The sequence below is a fragment of the Ornithodoros turicata genome, chromosome 8 (genome assembly GCF_037126465.1).
Source record: "Ornithodoros turicata isolate Travis chromosome 8, ASM3712646v1, whole genome shotgun sequence".
NCBI classification, from domain to species: Eukaryota; Metazoa; Arthropoda; class Arachnida; order Ixodida; family Argasidae; genus Ornithodoros; species Ornithodoros turicata.
Genome location: NC_088208.1, coordinates 22,553,399 through 22,573,859, shown reverse-complemented (window position 1 = coordinate 22,573,859; position 20,461 = coordinate 22,553,399). Strand labels below are relative to the sequence as shown.

Below are 20,461 nucleotides of genomic sequence, written 5' to 3'. Positions count from 1 at the left end.
GTGTTCATCAGTGCTGAATTGAATTAGAAAAAGCTCTGTTTGTAATTAATCTGTTGTAGGCTTTAAGGCTGAGCCAGTCGGCTTTGTCGAAGACAGCTGTGGGGCAGATGGTGAACCTGCTGTCCAATGACGTCAACCGATTTGACCAGGTGAGTCTGACTAGTGATCTTTCTCTCCCGTATAATTCCAAAGAAATGCAATGTTGACATCCTTTTCTTCCCGTTTCTTTCAGTCTGTCTTGTTTGTACCATACTTGTTTGCCGGCCCGCTGCAGACCATAGTCATCACTTGGATCCTTTGGGAATATCTGGGCGTCAGCTGCCTAGCGGGCATTTCATTCGTCCTGCTCTACATTCCTTTCCAAGGTTGTCTTGGCAAGGCCTTCTCTAAACTCAGGTTAGATGACTCCATGAACGTACGAATGCTTTGAACGCACTGCTAGATGTCTTTCTGGTCGGACTTAGGGCACAAACAGCTGCTCTCACAGACGAGCGCATCCGTTACGTCAACGAGTTCGTTGCTGGCATGAGGGTAATCAAGATGTACAGTTGGGAGAAGCCCTTCGCCAATCTTGTGGCGGACATGCGCAGGTGAGTGCATGTGTAAGGACTATATAGGCGAGCGATCATGAACATACACTCTAAGAAAAAAAAGGAGTAAAACGGGGAGTAATTGCAGCTTCTACTCCCCTAGTCTGCAATTACTCCCCATTTTAGTCCCCTAACCCAACATTTAGTCCCGACATTTACTCCCCAGGACTGCAAATTGTCACTAAACTTCGCGAATGGTCCCCTGAATGCGACAGTCTACGTAAATATGTGCCATTGGTCAATTTGAACGACATAAGGCTGTACAACTCAGACAACGTAGCAATTTTCCAGTCACACAGAGTAAGAAACAGTTAGCGCATCTTTCTTCGCAAATTGTGCCCTAGTATGGCGCATGATTTTATATCACTCGATATATCACGGTTGACGATTTGCTTCAAAGTATTTTCATGCATGCGCACCAATTATGTACCTGGGACTCTTACAACAGCGCGTGAAATGCGGTCTTCACTCTGTGACATTCATTTACTCCCGAAAGGGACTATTTTTTGTGGCAATGCAATTACTCCCCAAAAGGAGTAAAAATACTCCTTTTTTTCTTAGAGTGTACGACGAGTTCTATACCGCACTCAGTGATGGGTGAAATACATCTGCCACTTTCAAGCAATACCTCCCGTGTTCTTCGCCAATGTTTCTGTTCACTTACGTTTTCGTTGAATTTGGTTCAAGACGCATTCTTGTTTCCTTGTAGCAATTACGTCGCTAAGACGGGGGGTGGGGGTGGAGTATATGTTTATTTAAAAACGAAAATACGGGTTAGTTTGTTAGATGTTGCATCAGTACATTAGAACAAGGACGAAAAGTAACATAGACAGGGCAACGCTGTCCTTGTGGCCGCATGTGCCTCCCTCGTGTAGACCACCTATAGCTTCCCCTGCGTGAACTTCCTAACCTTAGCCAACCTCCAAGCATTTATCCTGCCACTAAGACATCGATGTACTGCTCGCATTTTTACGCAGACGAGAAGTACGCAAGATCCGCGAGACGTCCGTGCTACGAGCGGTCAACATGGGCGTCTTCTTCATGTCTTCAAAGCTGGTGCTGTTCCTGTGCTTCGTCACCTTTGCCCTGTTGGGAAACCCGCTCACTTCGGAATGTGTCTTCGTCAGCATGTCCCTCTTCAACAGTTTGCGTCTGGCTATGACCCTCTACTTTCCCTACGGTATGGGCCAAGGTGCAGAAACGCTCATCTCCATCAAAAGGCTGCAGGTTCGAGTGACTCTTCCGATACGAACCCTATACGTGATTCATTTGCAGTGTTCTGAAAAACAACGAAAAAATGGTGGCATATTATGGCATTACGCCAGATGTGGTTAAGTGTGATTGACACGAGCGGCATTCGTATCCCCAAGGAATATTCTAGTGGAAGAAAGAGCAAAGACTGCTCACGGGGCGGAAGTTCCGCCCGGTCTTGTGTTGAGCACTCGCATGTCGCCGTAATGTCGGGAGTGGTACATAGCAGACGACACTACGGGAACTGTCGTCTGCTACGGAATATCTTGTGCACAAAGCTATGACGTTTTGTGCATCTTCCATTGGAGTATTCTGGGGAATGTCGTTTACGTAAATACACGGATATGTCCATCTTCCTATTCTTATCGTCGGGATCCCGCACTCATTCCGGTGCCATTGTAACTTCTTCCTCCTCTTCTCTCTACAACTGTTACGGACGGACTTACACTGACGGACGGCCATTGGTGGGCCGCATAAGACTGCCGTTTTGAAATGCATTGTACTGCTAGTTTGCTGAAAGGAAGTTCTAATATGAAAAGTTCACTGTACAGAGAGATGTTACCTCACTAGTCCGTTGCTTCCAGAAATTTCTCTTACTGGAAGAGCAAGAACAAGCTGCCACTTCAAGTTCTGCCAAGCTCAGACCTAAGCTTCATAACTGCGCCGTCATTGTTAACAACATAACAGCTTACTGGAATAAGGTATTGATTTTCACAAACCATAACACGACACAAATTTAACGGAAAGTAATAAGAGCCACAAATACCTTCCGCACCTTGCAGGAAATTTCTGACGCCACTCTAAAGAACATCTCGGTAACGGTCAAACCAGGAGAATTGCTCGCCGTCGTTGGCCCCGTCGGCTGCGGGAAGGTAATAGCTACGAACAATACGGATGAAAATTTCAATCTGTCGATGGTGTTACTCGCAAGACCTCTCTTCTGATGTCAATCCTTGGCGAGTTACCTGTAACGAGCGGCTCTACCAAGGTCATGGGCCGCGTCGCCTACGCATCCCAAGAACCCTGGATGTTTACGGGCAGTGTCCGAAACAATGTTGTCTTCGACAGTGGCTTTGACGCCGACCGCTACAAGAGGGTTATTTATGCAGCCGCTATGGAGCGGGTAAGAGCCAGTTCGTCCGCCTGCTCACAAGAACAGCACTGACAGCGATACTCTTCCAGGATATCACACTTCTGCCGTACGGTGACAAGACCCTGGTGGGAGACAAAGGAGTTTCTTTGAGCGGTGGTCAGAAAGCGAGAGTAAATTTGGCTAGGTACTTGTTTTTACACATGCTTCTCTATGTGACAGAACTCTAAGGATGCGTTTTTTTGTTTTGTTTTATCATAACATCTTTGTCATCTTTATAGCTTTGAGATTCGCCCACTTGCCTTTACCGATGGAACTCAACGCAACTTTATTACTCTTCCATCAGGGCTTTGTACTATGATGCAGATATATATCTTTTGGACGATCCCCTCAGTGCTGTGGACACCGCAGTAGCGAAGCACTTGTTCGACAAGTGAGTTTTTGTGTGGTAATTAACATATAGAAGACGCCGTCGGTAACACTTCAGAGATCATTCCCTTTTCTGTCCAGGTGCATCCGTGGCTACTTGAGGAACAAAATTGTCATCCTGTGCACGCATCAGTTGCAGTTTCTGCGAGCTGCTACACAAGTCCTGGTCTTGAAAGAGGTAAAAAGCATAAGCGTTTATCATTTGAATCGCAGTGTTCAAATGTCTTTCGTTCCAAGAACTTACGAAGTGTTCTATAGGTCGCTTTATGTTGGCGCTGTAGCTGCAGGTAATAAATCAGACTTGGGACAGGTATAAGGACCTGGGACCGTGGGAGTTTTACCATTCTGTGTATAACGGCCAGCTTGATGTCAAGGCGTGAACTGCTGAGGAAAGCGACCGATGCTCGTGCGCCCTTCCCTGCATGTCGATGCTTAGTTAGAAGGAGCTACGATACAATTCCTTTTTAACCGTCCTTTCCTTGTTGGTCTTGTGCTACTTGCGTGCCACTTGTCATCAATGATTGTGGCATAATGGCGATCGGAATGTGCAGGGCAAGACGCTGGCTTTGGGAACGTACCATCAGCTTCAGAGCATGGGCATTGACCTGGAATCATTACTGGAAGAGAAACCTCTGGACGCGGACGTACCCATGCCACATCAGTCTCCTATAGCCGTGCGTCGCAAGTCGTCGGCATTCGATCCGTTCGACGGGACGCCGTTGGATGAATCAGCAGCCTACCACACCTCCCCCCCAGGGAACGAAAAGCTTGATATGGCATCTCCTGGTGCCTTATACGAGTCCAATGTTTCGCTGGCAGGCTCTTACGAGAACATCAACTTTGAAAAGCCGGTACGTTGGGATATACCACTATCGTGTGGATCCTTAAATAATGTGCATCACTATAAAATGACTGAAGGAACTACAGAAAACCCTGCTTTGACTAATGCGCGCTTGACGGTTTTTACGAACACCGTACGGCCACACGCGCTATGAAAGACGTATCCTTGCGCCAGTAAAGTCAAATCAAATCAAGCTATGAAAGACGTATAGGATTCTCTAGGCTCCTTCACGAAAGAGAAGAGTGTTCTGCCTGTCTTCCGGAGGGTTTTGCGGAAAAATATATTTTTCAAATATTGAAAATGCGATTTGTTTCGCAAAGTCACGCTCCGCTAAGTGGACAGGGACACAAAGTTGTACCTTCGTTCATGATGCATGCTAAAATGGCCAGGAATTCGCCGTTTCTCAGTAATGGAACCTCTTGCTGACGCATTTAATATGTCGGACGTTTTGGAGAAATTAATAAATTGGCGAAATTGTGGTCAATCCCAGCACATCAGACGTTCTCAAAAATCTGTTGCTAGGCAAATCTTGTTGTGAGGGATCTTTCACGACCAGAAAGTTTTGCCTAATTGCGTGTATTGTGACCTATTGTACAGTGCTGGACAAAAGTTTACGGAACACGCTCCGGCACGTTCCTCCCTCAGGGTGACACGCTAGCGGCGAATGGTACCGTACGGACTTGCAAACAGGCGACTGGGTTACATATAGGCACGTGTCTTTAAGTCCGTACGGTTCCATTCGCTGCTAGCGTGTTACTCTGAGGAAGGAATGCGCCGGAGTGCGTTCCGTAAACTTGTGTCCAGCACTGTGCCCATTGTGCTTTCTCTCTTATTGAAGGGCATCGAAGACAAAGATGCTGCGGCACCTGTTGAGGTGGAAGAGTCTCGTAGCACTGGTTCGGTGAAGGGCCACGTCTACTGGAATTACATGCGAGCTGGCGCGGGATCTGTCCTCATGCCGTTGCTCTTCGTCAGTAGCGTGCTAGCCCAGGCAATCTTCAATGGATCGGACTTCTGGCTCACTGACTGGTAAGCTCATCGTGGCAACTAAGTACGTCTAGAAAGCTCTGCGGCAAGGATTGTGCTTTGGGTTTCGGTTATCCTTGTTGTGTATTTACGCGGGCGACATCCTGACTAAATATTCTAGTGGATGAAAAACTGCAAAAAGCTGCTCACGAGGATAGAAGTTCCGTCGCGTGTTACGTTGAGCATTTGCGCTTTGCCGGACTTAGCGTGCGCACTTAGCAGACGACATCGTTTCGCTGTCGTCTGCTAAAGAATATCTGCTTCGGGATATGCCTCATGGGTATCAGTGTCAAAACCACGTAGATAAACAGTGGCTGATGACGCAGCCATTAAGAGTCTCCCAATCACGACCATGCTTTCGGCGGTCGTAGCTATGAAGACGAGCCACCATCAGCCACATGGGTAGCCACCGGTAGCGACTAGTAGCCACAGTACCTGTGTTTGAAACACGACCTACGAGATTATAACTACCATGTCATAATCAGCAACCCCTATGAGGAGCCCGTCCGCACGATCCCCTAGGGGCGCTACACATCGGCACGCCACGATTGGACGATGGAAATTTGAATTCTGAACGCGCAGAAGCGTATGTACGACTACCGTAGCAGACGACAGCAATAGCTCCTATGAAGACGCGTAGAATGATGATGATAATCAACCTCAGAATGAAACGTCTGTGGAATATCCACCGCTTGTACAGAAATACTAAGGTAAGCTGAAGTAAAAAGTATAGTAGAAGTTGAGGAAGCAATAACTGTGACGATGAGGAACGCCACCGCTACCTTCCAAAAATGCGGCGCTGGAAAGGGGTGTCTACGACATGGTCGTTATAATCTAGTAGGTCGTGGTTTGAAATCGTCTGCGGCGATTAGTTGAAGCAGACGACACCCCGCTTTTTATGTCCATGTGGCGAAGGAGTGAGAGGCAGAGCACGAAAATACATGACGTTGAACTCTCGCGCTTACGTGGCAGCAGAAAGTCATGACGGTTTACATATCTTGCGCTTGAGTATTCTGAGGAATATCGCTCATGCGAATACACGATCACTCAGTTGCCTGTTGCTCGTCCACTCTTTGCAGGTCCAGCAGATCTGAACAGAGACTCAAAGAACTCGCACAAGCTGCCAAGTTTGAATCGTTCGACGTAAACAGTACCGTCGCTACAACAGTTGACTACTTCACTACTACTACATTGCCCCCTGAACCTCCCACGGTGCAGCAGTCCAACATCACTTGGCCCGCATTCTCAGAAGACCCCGCGGCGTGGTGGTCTTTGTATTGGAGCTCCATGGATGAAGTCACTTACTACGTGGTCGTCTATGCAATCATCATCGTCGCATTGTTTATTTCCTCCATGATGCGCACGGTCGCCTTCTTCGTCATGTGTATGCGTTCATCTGTGAGGCTTCATAATCGCATGTTCAGATGTATTATACGTGCTCCCATCGTTTTCTTCGACACGAATCCCATAGGTGAGCATGGGAAGAAGCGTAACTTATCAACCGAAGGGCCCAGATAAATAAGGGTCGCTGTGACATCTATGTACTTGGGCTTCATTGTGTTTTCAGGTAGAATCCAGAACAGGTTCGCCAAAGACTTGGGTACCATCGACGACTTATTGCCGGTCACGGGCTTGGACATCACATTCGTAAGATTTCCAGTCTCTCCTCCCTAATACACACTCTAAAGAATAAGGAATAAATTTGGGAGCATTTACAGCTTTTAGTCCCCTGACCCTGTAATTTACTCTCCAGAACTGCAAATAGTCCCTAAACGTCTGCACATTTAGTCCCAAAAGGGACGAGTGGTTGTGACAATGCATTTAATCCCCTAGATTGAAATTATTCCCCTTTTTGATCCCCTGAGCCTGTAAGTTACTCCCTTGAACCGCAAATAGTCTGCTCATTTAGTCCCAAAAGGGACGAATGGTTGTGGCAACGCGTGTAGTCCCCAAACAGACTATAATTACTCCTTTTTTCCCCATAGAGTACAAAAACAAAAAGCAATCCATATATCGAGATTTCTCTTCTTTTCTATGTCCGTTAGATCTTCTTGAATCTTCTCGGCGTTCTGGTTGTGGTCGCAGTCATCAGCCCATGGATCATAATCCCTACCTTAATTTTGTTCGTAATTTTCTACTTCCTGCGTCGGTTCTACATGCGCACAGCTAGGGACGTCAAGCGACTGGAAGGAGTTAGTAAGTGTTCCAAGGTCCCCATTGAAACCTCCAGAAAGCAGCTATACAACTCTGCAACCTCGTTTTTTTTCTTCTTCTTCTCCTCCTTCTTCTTCTTCTTCGCAGCTCGAAGTCCCGTATTTTCGCACCTGAGCACTTCCTTGTACGGCCTGACCACCATCCGAGCGTTCGGTGCTCAGCGAACATTCGAGCGAATGTTCGATCTCAAGCAGGACCACCACACTTCCGCCTGGTACATGTTCCTCTGCACCGCACGTTGGTTCGGCATCACTCTCGACCTCATCTGTTTCGCTTACATTTCCGTGGTCACCATGTCACTTGCGTTGTCAACTGATGGTTAGTGCATTTACGGGTCGCTTGCGTCGGCGTGCTAACATGGGGGTAATTCTTCTTACAGGTTCCGTCACAGGAGGTGGTGTTGGTCTGGCCATCGCGAACGCTCTCATGCTTACCGGCATGTTCCAGTGGGGTGTGCGGCAGTCGGCAGAGATTGAAAGCCAGGTGAAACAGCCGCCGCGAGACTTTGGTGTTCTCTATACTAAAAACTGTGCTAAAATAATGGTTGCCGTGTAGCGATCTCCGCGCTGACCCGTACACCTGCGTCACGTCACTAGATTTTGCCGTGTCATTGGTGTTGTGCTGGCACAAAACTGAGAGCGTTTTCCTTCGCAGGTTTCCTCGGAATGTAGTAAAAATGTCGTAAAAAATTGCACGAACGCAGCGCTTCTTCGTGGGAGTCAAGAATGCGTTCTTAAGGAATTTGGAGAAATAGTACAAAAGAAAACATTTAGTATTCTGATAAGGTGTTTGCATTCATAGAATGTGAAACGGATGGTGAAAACACCCCAAAGCAACACCGTTGACACCATTTCTAGTGCAAAATGCCAAACTTGCAGGGCTGTTTTCAGAAAATTGAAAGTGCTGTTGCTATTTTTTTTTTCACCGGAATTTCGTTAAACATGCTTCGCGAATACGACTTACGTAGAACGCACCTATAGCAAACTAAATTATGCGGGTCACGCACTGTAACTTTTGCAATAAAAGGAATGGTGACTTTGCTGGGACAAACCTGACGATCACCCATGTAGGCTACAAAGTTGTAAACTGTATCCGCCGTGTGTGGATACAGCTCTACAAATGTGGTACCTTTCTAGATGACATCGGTAGAACGTGTGTTAGAGTACAGCAGGCTACCTGCGGAAGCTGCCTTGGATTCTTCGCCCGATAAGAAACCAGAATCATCTTGGCCTACACACGGGTCCATCGCGTTCGAAGGAACTTCGCTCACTTACAAACCAGGGGAACCGCCGGTGCTCAAGAACCTGCGGTGCCAGATCAGGCCTACAGAGAAGGTAACCGCTCGCGAGGGGGGTTAATTAGGTCTCGCATTTTTTTCTCGACCATGCGCATTGTCTTCAGGTCGGTGTGGTGGGTCGGACAGGTGCTGGGAAAAGTTCACTCATTGCTGCGCTGTTCCGGATGACTGAACCGGACGGTCCTATCTACATTGATGGCGTCGACATCCGGGAAATCGGACTTCATGATCTTAGGAACAAGGTTTCTATCATTCCGCAGGTGAGTGGTTTCGTTTCGAAAGGGTATTTCGGCGACCTCATACGTGTATGGATCGCCGTGGATTGCGATTACAATGGTCACGTTCATCTTATTAGGACCCTGTGCTGTTCACGGGTCCGATTCGGCGGAATCTGGACCCTTTTTCTGAACATAAGGACGACCAGCTTTGGAAGGCGCTCGAAGAGGTAATGCTGTTTCCTTTAACTTTATGTGGAACAGAACTTGAACAGAACTAGAACAGAACTTAACGAAACATGTTGTAATAACTGTAGAGGGAGTACTAATGGGAAAATCTTGAATGGCTACGAGGTGATATTCTTCTGTTCAAGTCCTAGTACACTAGGGAGTTCTGGACTTGTAGTTATAGCTGCAGTTGGATGATGTTAGAAATCTTTGTACTATTAGAATGCGAACCCTTATTACCTTACCTTATCTTCCATAGCATAGAAGCCTCGTATAACTCTAGCATATGCAGAGAACCCTCATACAGGGCTGGCTGTAGGCATGTGCTGCTGGTGCAGCCGCAGCGGCCCCGCGCTTGCCTTCAGACGGCTCTGCCCTCATAACGCCTATAGAAGTCGAGGCAGTGGAAAACGGTGTCTCAGCAACACGTCATGATAGACATGGTAGCCCTAACTTAGGGCTACCTTGCCACTACTGGCTTCGTGCGCAGTTCTTTTGCTGCACAAGGATTACACGGAGCAGAACCTCCGGAGGTTTTGAAGGTGCTTATTGAGAGGACAGAGCTTGTTTGTGCACATGCTTTGCTTCCCCCCCATTTCACCCTCTCCCCCAGCTCCTTTTCAAACCATTCTCCTTACAATTTCTGTGCCAACAATATCGCTTCATCATTCTTCATGAGGGGGCAACAGTGGAAGTGAGTGAGTCCTCCAGGGTCCAGAACCCATCCATGTCTTGTAGCATCGCCTTGTATTTGTACGATACGTCGTAATTGTACCATAGATTATACAATAACATACAGACCGAGACTGAGAAGTAAGGGGACATCTTCTCCGTCTTTTAGCACGTGCACGTATACAGGATGTGTCAGTATAGCCACGTCCAAAAATCGTAGCAGAATAAATGCGCTACGGAAAAATATGCGATCAACGGCATATACTATCTGTAAGGAACTTCTGCCACGCGCTAAAAGTAAAAGTTTTCATTAAACGACACCGGTTGCTCGTGAGGCACGATTGCTGGACCGCGCGCTGGTCTCGAAGCGGTGGAAGGAAACTATGGTAAGAAAACGATGAACCGCCTTTTTCCCGTCCCCTCCTCACCGTTACTACCGATACCTGTGGTGCTGTAACCTTCCCGAGCAGCACAGCATCATGGCCCAATATTGGAGGGATATCCGCAATGCTGGGCCAATATCGGCCCAGCATTGTAAATATCCAGTCAATATTGAACCAGGATGCTGTGCTGCTTGGGTTGCTGCCGTTTCCAACCGTATCGAAAAGGGTACTGAAGGGGAAAGTCCATGTACTTCTCGCGTTGCTTCTTCACCGGTAATTGAGCTCTGATCGTCTTCTCAAAGTACCAGTTATTGCACATTTTTTCCCAGCTGCTACCATAGCACTAGGTGGCGTCTTTTGTGTTAGATACGAGTGGATCCGGAATGACCTTCGTGATTCTGGCAAGAAAACGTTATTTGGCAAATTTCCGAATTCAGTTTGGGAAATTACGATTATGTTAATGAAAAATTGATATCACTCGTAGTATATATACGTGGCAAAAGTCTGCTGAAGATAAATACCTTTGACCTCATAATTTTCGGATAAGCAGATTTTTAATACTTCTGTGGTACATTATAGGTGAGACTCCCTGCATAATACGTATCTATATATGCTCTTTCATCCTCCAACTTTTCACGCCACCAGCCATTTTCTCTGCCCTGCCGTCTACGCTCTCCTCCGCTTCACGCTTACTACTCACTTGTAGACGCCTTCTTCCTAACATTCTTCTGGTGCCACCTCCTTTGGTACGTCGTTACAAAACACATCCTCCTCTCCAGTGACAGTGAGGTCTTTCTTGTACCGGGTTCGGTACCGGTATACCTGTGGAGAAAATATCTTACTTCGGCACCTTTCAATTTAGCGCGTGAAATTGAGCGCTCTGTCTCCAACAGGTCCGTCTGAAGAGCGCGGTTGAGGAACTCCCAGGAGGCCTTTCAGCTGAAGTTACCGAAGGTGGAGGCAACTTCAGCGTGGGGCAACGTCAACTGATCTGCCTAGCCAGGGCAGTGTTACGTCAGAACAAGATTCTCGTCATGGATGAGGCCACCGCTAACGTGGACCCAAAGTTAGTAATGTGGTCCCGGTATAAACGTGCACACAAAAACGTATACACGGTTACGTGTCTTTGCAGGACGGATTTCCTCATTCAGACCACGATAAGGGAGAACTTCAAGAACTGTACAGTGCTGACCATCGCGCACAGACTTCATACCATCATGGACTCCGATAGAGTGATTGTAAGTTCCGTAACGTTCAGTGACCAGAAGATTTGCCCAGGAGTTTATTCACCTCATGGTTGTACTGTACCCGTGTATCTGCTGGCTTTTGGGGTTTTGACGTAGAATTCACGTCTTACTGATCGGCAGCGTACCCAGAAAAATATTTCGGGAGGGGTTCTATGGAGACTTTACATGGGAGAGGAGGATTTCCCCCTCGTTTCCCTCTTCCAAATGCACTATACCAAAGGTATGCTTTCGACCAGTAACAGTGGCATAGCCAGGGGGGGGGGGGTTGAACCTCCCCCCCCCCCCCCCATCTACACCACTGTTACTGGTCGTCTACGTGAGTGACGCATAAAGGTGGAGTCCGGACAAAAGACGCAATTGAACTGAAGGTGCGATCAGAATATTGGGTGTCTGAAGTAAATGTAACCGGAATATATCGTTTTGAAACAGTCGGAAACATTAGAAGATGAATTTAATCGGATTTTGCAGCCGGCTGAGCGCTCCCGGCTGAATTCAGGCAACAGTGTGCGGGCCGCTACGTCACTGGAGTCTGTTATGAAAGGCAGGCTGTCCGTGACAAAATGCGGTCTTCCGACTCGCAATCTGCTGCCCGAACAGTCGCTAGAAACATCTCCGTTCATGCCTTCGGTGTTATCGGACACGGACTGCAACCAGCCCGGCGACGCCGTCGGCTGACCGATTGGGAATCTCGCCGGCAATGCCAGTGACGTCACCGGAAGAGGCGAAGCAGGGAAGGGCCGTTTCAACCGGAAGCTGGCAGTTGGTTTCGAATTCAATTTCGAACGTTTTTTTTTCTTTCGTTTTTTATTTTATTTTTTGTGAAGAAGCACGATCGAATTTTTGCGAAACTTTTTGTGTGTTTTGTTCTTGGAAGGCATTTCCAAGTTGATGTCACATTAGCTTTAGAATTCCGGATTCCTCACGGACACCACCTTTTTAAGGAATTTGATGTACCGTATTTTTTGGTGTATAACGCGCACTCGCACCCCTAAAAAGGGGCCGAATTTGAAAAAAGTACGACGTATAACGCGCACCGATGCAACATTGCGGTGCGCGTTATACACCGAACTTTTTTTCAAATTCGGCCCGTTTTTAGGGGTGCGCGTTATACACGAGTGCGCGTTATACACCGAAAAATACGGTAGCAACGCTTTGGCGTTACGGAGTCACAACGTGTCCGAGAGCACGTAGCCAGAATATATCTGCAGAGCAACCTTCGAAACGAAAAAAAACTTTTACCTTTGCCCCCCTCCCAGGTCCTCGATGCTGGGGAGATCTTGGAATTTGAAGAACCGTACGAACTGATGAAGAACGAACACAGTACGTTCACGCAAATGGTGAAGCACACGGGGTCTTCCATGGCGGGGCAGTTGTGGAAGATGGCCTGCCTGGCGCGAGCCCACAGACTGAGACAGCCAGAGAGCGAGGCTGAAGAAGAGATTCCGCAGTGGTTCCTAACTGCCACGCAGCCACAGACCACGCTCCCTACGCACTACACGGAGACCGTGGAAGAAGCGGAGGAAGAGGAGACCGAAAAACAGACCACATGCTTATGACTTTGACCAAGAGTCCATCTGGTCCGTTTTATTGTTCAAACATTAAGTTATGACCTTTTATACAGAGTAATTTTGCCGGTTCCTCAAAGTGGTTTCGAGAGACACTGTCTTGGACTTGTATTTGCACTTGCGAGTCTCCACTTATCTGCGACCAGCGTCGGGCTGGTTAAAGACCTTACCGGGAAAGTATACCTGTCGAGTCCCTTGCCGCGGACCCGTTCTTTCTTTATTTTTTGTAAGATTTTTCGTCCCGATATACGGTCACTGTCGGCTACAAAGAGTTACCATTTCAAGTAAGAGCTGGGTCAACTTTAATGGTTGGGTTTGGAAAAATTAGGAACACCGAATTGTCATGGTGCATCAATACGTTCTTTCCGCGTTCAGAATCTGAGCGCTTGAAACGATGTGCGATGCCAAGTAATCTGCCTCAGAAAGTTTAGTCGAATTCAGTTATTAATGTACGTGATATAGCGCAAATCTGTTTGTAAGCATTTGCTTGGGTCTGAAGTGGTTGTGAGAGTGTTCTACGGAGCAGGTGACTGCAAATGAACGTGCTCATATCGACCCGTTAGGGTTGAAGATCCATACTGACTTTTGAGATCATGTTGTGTTTGCAGCTTAACATATCAGGGACGTTTCTCTCTCTCACCTCTCTGTACTGGCTCATAAAAGGTTACGTCAACGTGTGCGTTTTGTCCATGTAAACTTTCTCCGAGCATAGAGGTTTGTATGCCGTGTAAATTAGGCTTCGAAACGTGGTTCACCAATTAAGTACAAATTATTTTCCGTTAATCTTTGGTCCATTTCCTCAGATCACCTCGCAACGTAACATCTTAGCTTACCCTACCATTTCACTCAAAATTGCAAAGCTGTTTCACACTTCACTGCAAACAATTCAGGAAAGGAACCTTCGAGAACGCGCACCGATGCTGACGGACGGACGACGGGTGTCGACATCGAACGGCAGCCTGCCAACGTCGTCACGTGAACAGCTGTGTCGGACCAACGCCACCTTAGATTCAGAAGGCCTGCTTAATGCCTCCTCTCCCTCCTTCGCTACGTGGACACATCAGAATTCGTCTGATACCGCGACTCGCTGTTCTGCGAAATCAAAGAACTCTCAAGTGATTGCAGCTAACTTCGTAAATTTGAACCGGTAGACTAAAAGTGCAACAACGCTATAGAGAAATTCAGTTTTTAGAAAAATGTGGGACCGTTTTGCGCTATATTGTTTTCCCATTTAGTACGCGGTGACGTTCACTACTCGCAGACGACAGTGGCTGCTCGTGCGGCTGACGGTGGCTCGTCTCCATGGCTAGGACCGCTGAAAGCACGTTCGTGATTGGCTACGGCCGTTGAAAACACGATCTTGATTGGATGACTCTTAGTTGCCACGTCACGTCGACGAGTACAGGTTGGGACAAAAGTTTACGGAAAACGCGAGCGGCGTACTTCGTCGGTGCGACACCCTAGCGGCCGCCAGAAGCGGGCGAGTTCACTGTTTCAGAGGGGTGGAAGGGTACGCTGTTAGCGACACACAGCAGTAGCTTCCACTTCCAAGGCACACCCAAGAGACACCGGAACTACCACTGTGTGTCGCTATAACAGCGCACCCTTCCATCCCTCCGGAACAGTGAACTCATCCGCTTCCGGCAGCCGCTAGGGTGTCGCACCGACGGAAAAGTACGTCGCTCGCGTGTTCCGTAAACTTCTGTCCCAACCTGTAGGCTTTCTCTACCTAGGAGATGTTGATCCGACCAACACCTCGTCGAGTAAAAAAAGCCTGATCGAATAAATGACGTATATGGTATTCATTAAGAGTCTGCCAATCACGAACGTGCTTCGGCGACCGTAGCTATGGAAACGAGCCGCCACTTGCTGCACGCGCAGTCACTTGTAGCCACAGCAAGGCTGTGCTTGAAATCGTCTGTGACGACAGCACGATGCAGACGACACCCCAACTTTGTGTCAGTAGCGGATCCAAGGGGGGACGGTTGGGCGATCGCCCCTCAAAACGTCAGTTTATACATTAGATTTCCCCCTCTCCCACTACGCGCTCCGACAAAGAACCCCCCCCCCCAAACCGAGGGCTTAGATCCGCCCCTGCTTTGTGTTCACGTGGCGAACAAGCGAGCTTTCTTGAACAACGTGGTGTTGGTCCGACTGTGCTTCCGTCCTGTGTCCGAATCACTCCGCGTGGAGGTTATCCAATGGTTCTCCATATGGCTCTATGGATCGGAAACGTCGTCTTATTGTCACAAGCGCCTTCCCAGTCGTCCATGTTGATGGCGTACGTCATGACACCACCCAGTCCCATGGTCTCGGCCCACTGGCTCTGCAGCGTGGAGAAATGAGGGCAGAGGATTCGTTACCATGACAACAGTAATCTACACGGTGGCTACATAGTGCCCAGTATTTAGAAGGAGACCGTCGTGCTCCTCTGACGTCATGAGTATATAAGTCTACTCTATTTTAAGTTTCATTTCTGTATACGAAGAGAAATGTGTTCCAGGTACAGAAAAGACAGAGCCTATAAGTAAACTAGTAGTAAACGAAGTAAATATATAAAGCCCTGGCCGCTGAAACGTGAAAATAAAGCTGAGGGCCCTCGCGTTTGATTGGCGTAATCATGGGGAACTAGAAGACATGGAATGTCGAGTGTCTTGTTACAATGGAACACGATAAACAACAATAGCGAATATTAGTTCTAGCGTACGCAATCTTCTTGCGTGCGCAGTGAAACAGCGTACGCAATTGCGCATTGTGTACGACATTGCGATAGGAGTTCACCCTATGGAGGATCGAGTTCTACGAAAATTCGTATACCCACGGCAATCCGTGGAGCTAGGGCTTCATATTCCTGTCTAAAAAAAGGTTGGTTTGGGAATTTTCAAAGTTTGATTGAAAAAATAAACTCCGCTCGATTAAAAATTGTTCCAAAGCCTTTCTAAATGGCGGCAAAAGTTTCCAGAAGGTCACTGCCCACAAAGCTCCAGAGAATACGTCGCCAGTTAGCATTTTTTATCATTTTAGGTGAAACACACTGCATATAGACAATACAGAACAATGTCGTCGTGCTTAGTCGCCTTCGAGGTGCTATTGACCGTCGCGAGAAGAAGGTAAGGGTATTGTGGGACCGCAAGGTATGAATTCACGAAGCAATTTCTTCTGGGCACCCGTAAAAAGACCACGGAAACACTTACTTTTAATATCGTGCTCTGAACATTGTCGTATCCCATCCATTCGTCCTCCCTGTAGGCGTACGGTGCATAAGTGTACTTGTCCATGAGAGCCACTCCTCCTCCTTTGAGGTGCTTGCATACCTGCAATTTCCGCAAGAATACGTCCCATTAATTGTACGCTACGACGCAATTTTTCGCGCACCTCTCTGTAGGACATCCGGCCTCCTGTACCGGGCCCAGGGCCAAGTGCTTCGCTTTCCATGAGAGGTCTCTGCCTGTATTTCAAGCGATACGTCCTTGCATAAAGCGGGATACCCACATTGATCTTTTCGTGCGGCATCCCTGCTGCTGTCCAGTGGTGAATTGCTGACGCCTGTGCACAGGAAAGACTAACTAAACGAATGATTCACGCGGCCGACAGGGGGCGTGAGAAGTCCTTCGCCACAGGGCTGGGAGGGGAGAAGTTAGAAGGATTGGTATACTAACAACCTTCAGTGCTAAAAAGTATATAAGAACGACTCATGCTTACGTGCAGTGCAGAATAACTTTACATATCGGTTAGGCAGCTTTCACTTGTGGCATTCGGGTAATTAGCCGTAGGGTAATTCGGGCTAATTAGCTTTAGGTTAAAGGGGCACTAAAGTGGAAAAATTTCTCCTCGCGGAATCAAAGATGTCGTTACCTTGACAGCAATGCAAAAGGAACGAGACTCGTGCGTTGCGTCGTTCGTGATATATGAGCGAAGGAAAGCGGACAATGCGCAGCGGCGTCCCATTGGTCTCCTCAAACGATATGTCCAATTATTGCGGGAGATTATTTTTGAGGAAGCCAATAGCGTGCCGCTTCCCATTGTCACGCTTCTTGTTAAGGAGGGTAAGAGGGACGGTGCAAATTGCTGTCTTGTGCTATACAGCAACAGAATGACGCCCGCAGTATGCAAGTGGACGTGTACATTCTGTAAAAGTCCGCCTAATAAGGAGGGATGATAAGGTCAGTGATGAACACCTGGCAGCCTGCACACTCTCAATGCATGAAAAGAGGACAAGAATCCTCCAGCCTGAGCTAACCCAAGAGCCTCTGCTACAACTACAGCCTCATCTAAGGGGTGCTGTTACCCCCCTCCCCCCTTATCTCAAACCTTCCGACACCCCTACACTGCGACGTCCATTGTTGTGCGCGTCTGAAAATGAGGTACGACTCGAAAGCTTACAACATTGTGGCCCCCCAAATGCATGGGTTCTCCAGGTCTTGGAAAGAGCGGACTGTGGTGTTCAGTGTAAGGCCACTGTTCCGTGAAGTAGCTGAAGTCGTACGCCATTACGTTGACAAAGTCTAGCATTCTGAAAGAAAAACAAAGGGGGGTAAGACGGTTGCGATAACGTTTTCTTAGACTTGATGCAAACTCATGTTTCCCCATTTAACCGCATGCAAGCAGAACCTCTATGACAGGAGGACGCTTCAGAGTGTGTGTACTGCTCGCGACACGGTTGTCTGTGATCTCCAGCCTGTGGCTGAGCGGTGCCCTATCGGCGGTGCTGCACACTAAGGAACTATACCAATACAGTCTCATAGGGGAGGCCGCTATCCCTCTCTCTCACTCTCTTCCTAGCAGAAGACACCAGGGTATCCAAAGTTACCTCTCCCGACAGGTGGCGCCGACTGAGCGCGGCCTCCCCTCGGAGTCGGTATTGGTATAGTTCCTTCGAGCGCGACACCACCGATAGGGGACCGTTCCCCAGAGGCTAGAGATTTCAGACAAAGCGGTGTCACGAGCAATACACACAGCATGTACACAAGACACCCGAAGGGAGCAAGGCATCAAGCATTGTGTCTTACTTGGAAAGTGGACGAACGTCGTAGGCTGTGTATATGACGGGATACTTGGCAGACACGCAAGCACTCATAAGGAACTCCTTCTTAGATTCTTTCATGTATGCACGAAATTCCTGCGAGAACGCAAACATTTATCTGTGTCACCCGTCGAGAAACGCTACCGACAAATATATGGCCTCACCTCCACTAGTACCGTGAAACGACGCCTGTCGTAGTACCGATTGTTTCCCATTCCTGGGAACTCCCAGTCCAGGTCAACGCCACTGAACCCAAACCTTCGGATCAGTCCAACTGTTGACCGGATAAACCTGGTTTACCAAGATGCTCTATAACATAACAACACGCAACAGTTCGTAGCACAATATGGAAATGACTTGAGCATATCTGCACGCACCTAAGCCTAGTGGTACGCGTAGACACCATGGATGAAAAGCCTCCAGTTGCGGGCCCAGCAATGGACAAAAGCACCGGTACACCGACACGCGTTATACTGGCGTAGACGTCCTCGTCTTCAGGGTGAGCGGGGTAGACGATCCCATTAAAGTCCACGTGGGCATAGCCTACGATGATGTGCGTGCACAAGGAAGCTGGGATGTCGTTTGGCTTCAGCACCGGGTCATCTTTGCAGGACTGCTTTCGTAGCCGGTAATAGCAGACTCGTCTCATCTCGTGGTAACGGTTCTTGCGATCTGAAGGATGAGCGTTTTATAAGCTTGAGTGCAATGAGAGAAGATGGGCATGATACAGACCTAGGGGATGCCTGTACTCTTTTATCTTGGACTTGTAATGTTTGTAGAGATCCGTGTACGCCTTGTAGTAAGCCGCCAAGAAGAGCATAGTCATGGAGCCTACGGCGTAATCCATGTTGCGGATGCGTTGAGGTTCTCCGGGGCCATCTCGCCAAGCTGTGCAGAAGATGCATTCACCGCATATTGTGCAACTGAACTATGTATGCCGCCCTCGGGACTCAGTCGGTATAGAGTGTCCGCCAGCTGATCCCAAGATCGCGGGTTCAAACCCGGCCGAGGAGGTGGCAACTTTGGTGAAAGGCAAGTTGCTCAGACACGCCACCTTCCGCGAGGGACGTTAAAATGTGGTGTGCCGTGTGTCGAGCTTTCGGCGCACGTTAAAGATCCTCAGGTGTGCAAAATTAACCACAGACCCGTCCACTGTGGCGTCACTCATGATCACAGTTGTCTCGCGACGTAAAGACGAGATTTATTGAACTATGTATGCAATGGCGTATTCCTCCCCTGCTACGGTCATAGATACAATCATAGACTGGGCCACAAAGTACTTCCGTAGGGTGCCTGAATACTAGCGCCCTCTGTGTATGGTACGTGGTGAAGACCACCGTGGTGCAGACAACCGCGTTGTCTGCTACAATATTCCGCCATTTTGTCTCCAAAGCACAGCTAGCGGAGTTGTACACTTCTACACACTATACACTTAAGAAAGTATGTGGACGAGGTCTGTAGCAGTTGATGAAAGCGGTACACAGCATCCAGGCATGGTGACCAATAGCGCCAAAAATGGCGGCTTGGCGGCGTTCGCTTTTATACAAAGTGTGTCTCCACCCTATACACAGAGGGAGCTGGTATTCAGGCATTCTGTACTTCAGCAGTTCGTAGCGCTGTCAAATGGTTGATGCTAAACAATATGATCGTTCCATGCAGTCTCTAAAGTGGTCACGCCGGTGTTTTCGTGTCTTTAGTGTTTACGCGATCGAAACATGCATGTCTCGAGCTGTATTCCTCCAGTGCATTGTATTGACCGTATTGTGCATGACGCGCAAGTTATATATTTCTAATTTGGAAAAAAATATGACACAAGGACGCGCAGAATCAAGCTGACGCCTTGAATCAGCGAGCGCAGAGAGCAGAGACGCAGACCGAGACGCGTGCGGCGTTGCTAGGAGACGAACGTTTGGTGCGCGTCATGACGTCACGCACACCATCGAGAAATCGAAACTAAACGAAAAGTAAAGTTCGCTGATTGCATTTATACTTTACGTTTCCGTTTATTTATACTTTAGCATTAGAGCGACCTTTCTTTATAATACGAAACATTATTTATCTCTCTTTCTTTTTCTTTTATTTCATTGTGTTTATTTAAAACATGTTCCAGGGGGGACAACTTTACGCACATCTGCACTGACACCGGATGGCTGGAAAATACAGATTAACTCTCGCGTTCCGACTCCAACGCTCGGACGACATCCATGGCGCACATTTTACGAAAATAAGTGGCATTGTCTTGTCACATGGAAGAATAAAAGACTCCCTTTCACGCACCCCAGCCTCCAGGTTCCACCCACGTGCATGCAGGGCGCGTGCATCCTCGGACACTTACCATGCAGTACGTCGCTCAGTGAGACATTTCCTGCAGCGCTCAGCTGAAGGGCCAT

At 48.0% G+C, this 20,461-nt stretch overlaps 2 protein-coding genes across 2 annotated transcripts in view; one reads left to right on the top strand and one right to left on the bottom strand.

Annotated features, from left to right (window-relative positions):
- The window catches only part of LOC135366705 (ATP-binding cassette sub-family C member 4-like), a 30,832-nt gene extending 17,107 nt beyond the window's left edge, over nt 1-13,725 (top strand). The window contains exons 5-27 of the mRNA XM_064599532.1: nt 60-149; nt 233-396; nt 465-590; nt 1,568-1,817; nt 2,426-2,542; nt 2,624-2,713; nt 2,773-2,964; nt 3,024-3,118; nt 3,278-3,364; nt 3,442-3,538; nt 3,912-4,211; nt 5,040-5,230; nt 6,307-6,698; nt 6,795-6,874; nt 7,273-7,423; nt 7,529-7,759; nt 7,821-7,924; nt 8,578-8,775; nt 8,843-8,998; nt 9,094-9,183; nt 11,130-11,302; nt 11,369-11,474; nt 12,740-13,725. Of these exons, the coding sequence (XP_064455602.1) occupies nt 60-149; nt 233-396; nt 465-590; nt 1,568-1,817; nt 2,426-2,542; nt 2,624-2,713; nt 2,773-2,964; nt 3,024-3,118; nt 3,278-3,364; nt 3,442-3,538; nt 3,912-4,211; nt 5,040-5,230; nt 6,307-6,698; nt 6,795-6,874; nt 7,273-7,423; nt 7,529-7,759; nt 7,821-7,924; nt 8,578-8,775; nt 8,843-8,998; nt 9,094-9,183; nt 11,130-11,302; nt 11,369-11,474; nt 12,740-13,039 (3,780 nt within the window). The 3' untranslated portion in view covers nt 13,040-13,725. The remainder of the gene's footprint in view (nt 1-59; nt 150-232; nt 397-464; nt 591-1,567; nt 1,818-2,425; nt 2,543-2,623; nt 2,714-2,772; nt 2,965-3,023; nt 3,119-3,277; nt 3,365-3,441; nt 3,539-3,911; nt 4,212-5,039; nt 5,231-6,306; nt 6,699-6,794; nt 6,875-7,272; nt 7,424-7,528; nt 7,760-7,820; nt 7,925-8,577; nt 8,776-8,842; nt 8,999-9,093; nt 9,184-11,129; nt 11,303-11,368; nt 11,475-12,739) is intronic.
- Nucleotides 13,334-20,461, bottom strand: LOC135367554 (chitinase-3-like protein 2). The gene is made up of 9 exons (XM_064600846.1): nt 20,407-20,461; nt 18,804-18,959; nt 18,449-18,743; nt 18,236-18,362; nt 18,058-18,167; nt 17,432-17,561; nt 16,424-16,594; nt 16,243-16,362; nt 13,334-15,374 (listed from the first exon to the last, which is right to left on the bottom strand). Exons 1-9 carry the CDS (start codon nt 20,459-20,461, stop codon nt 15,243-15,245), a joined length of 1,296 nt encoding a protein of 431 aa, XP_064456916.1. The 3' UTR covers nt 13,334-15,242.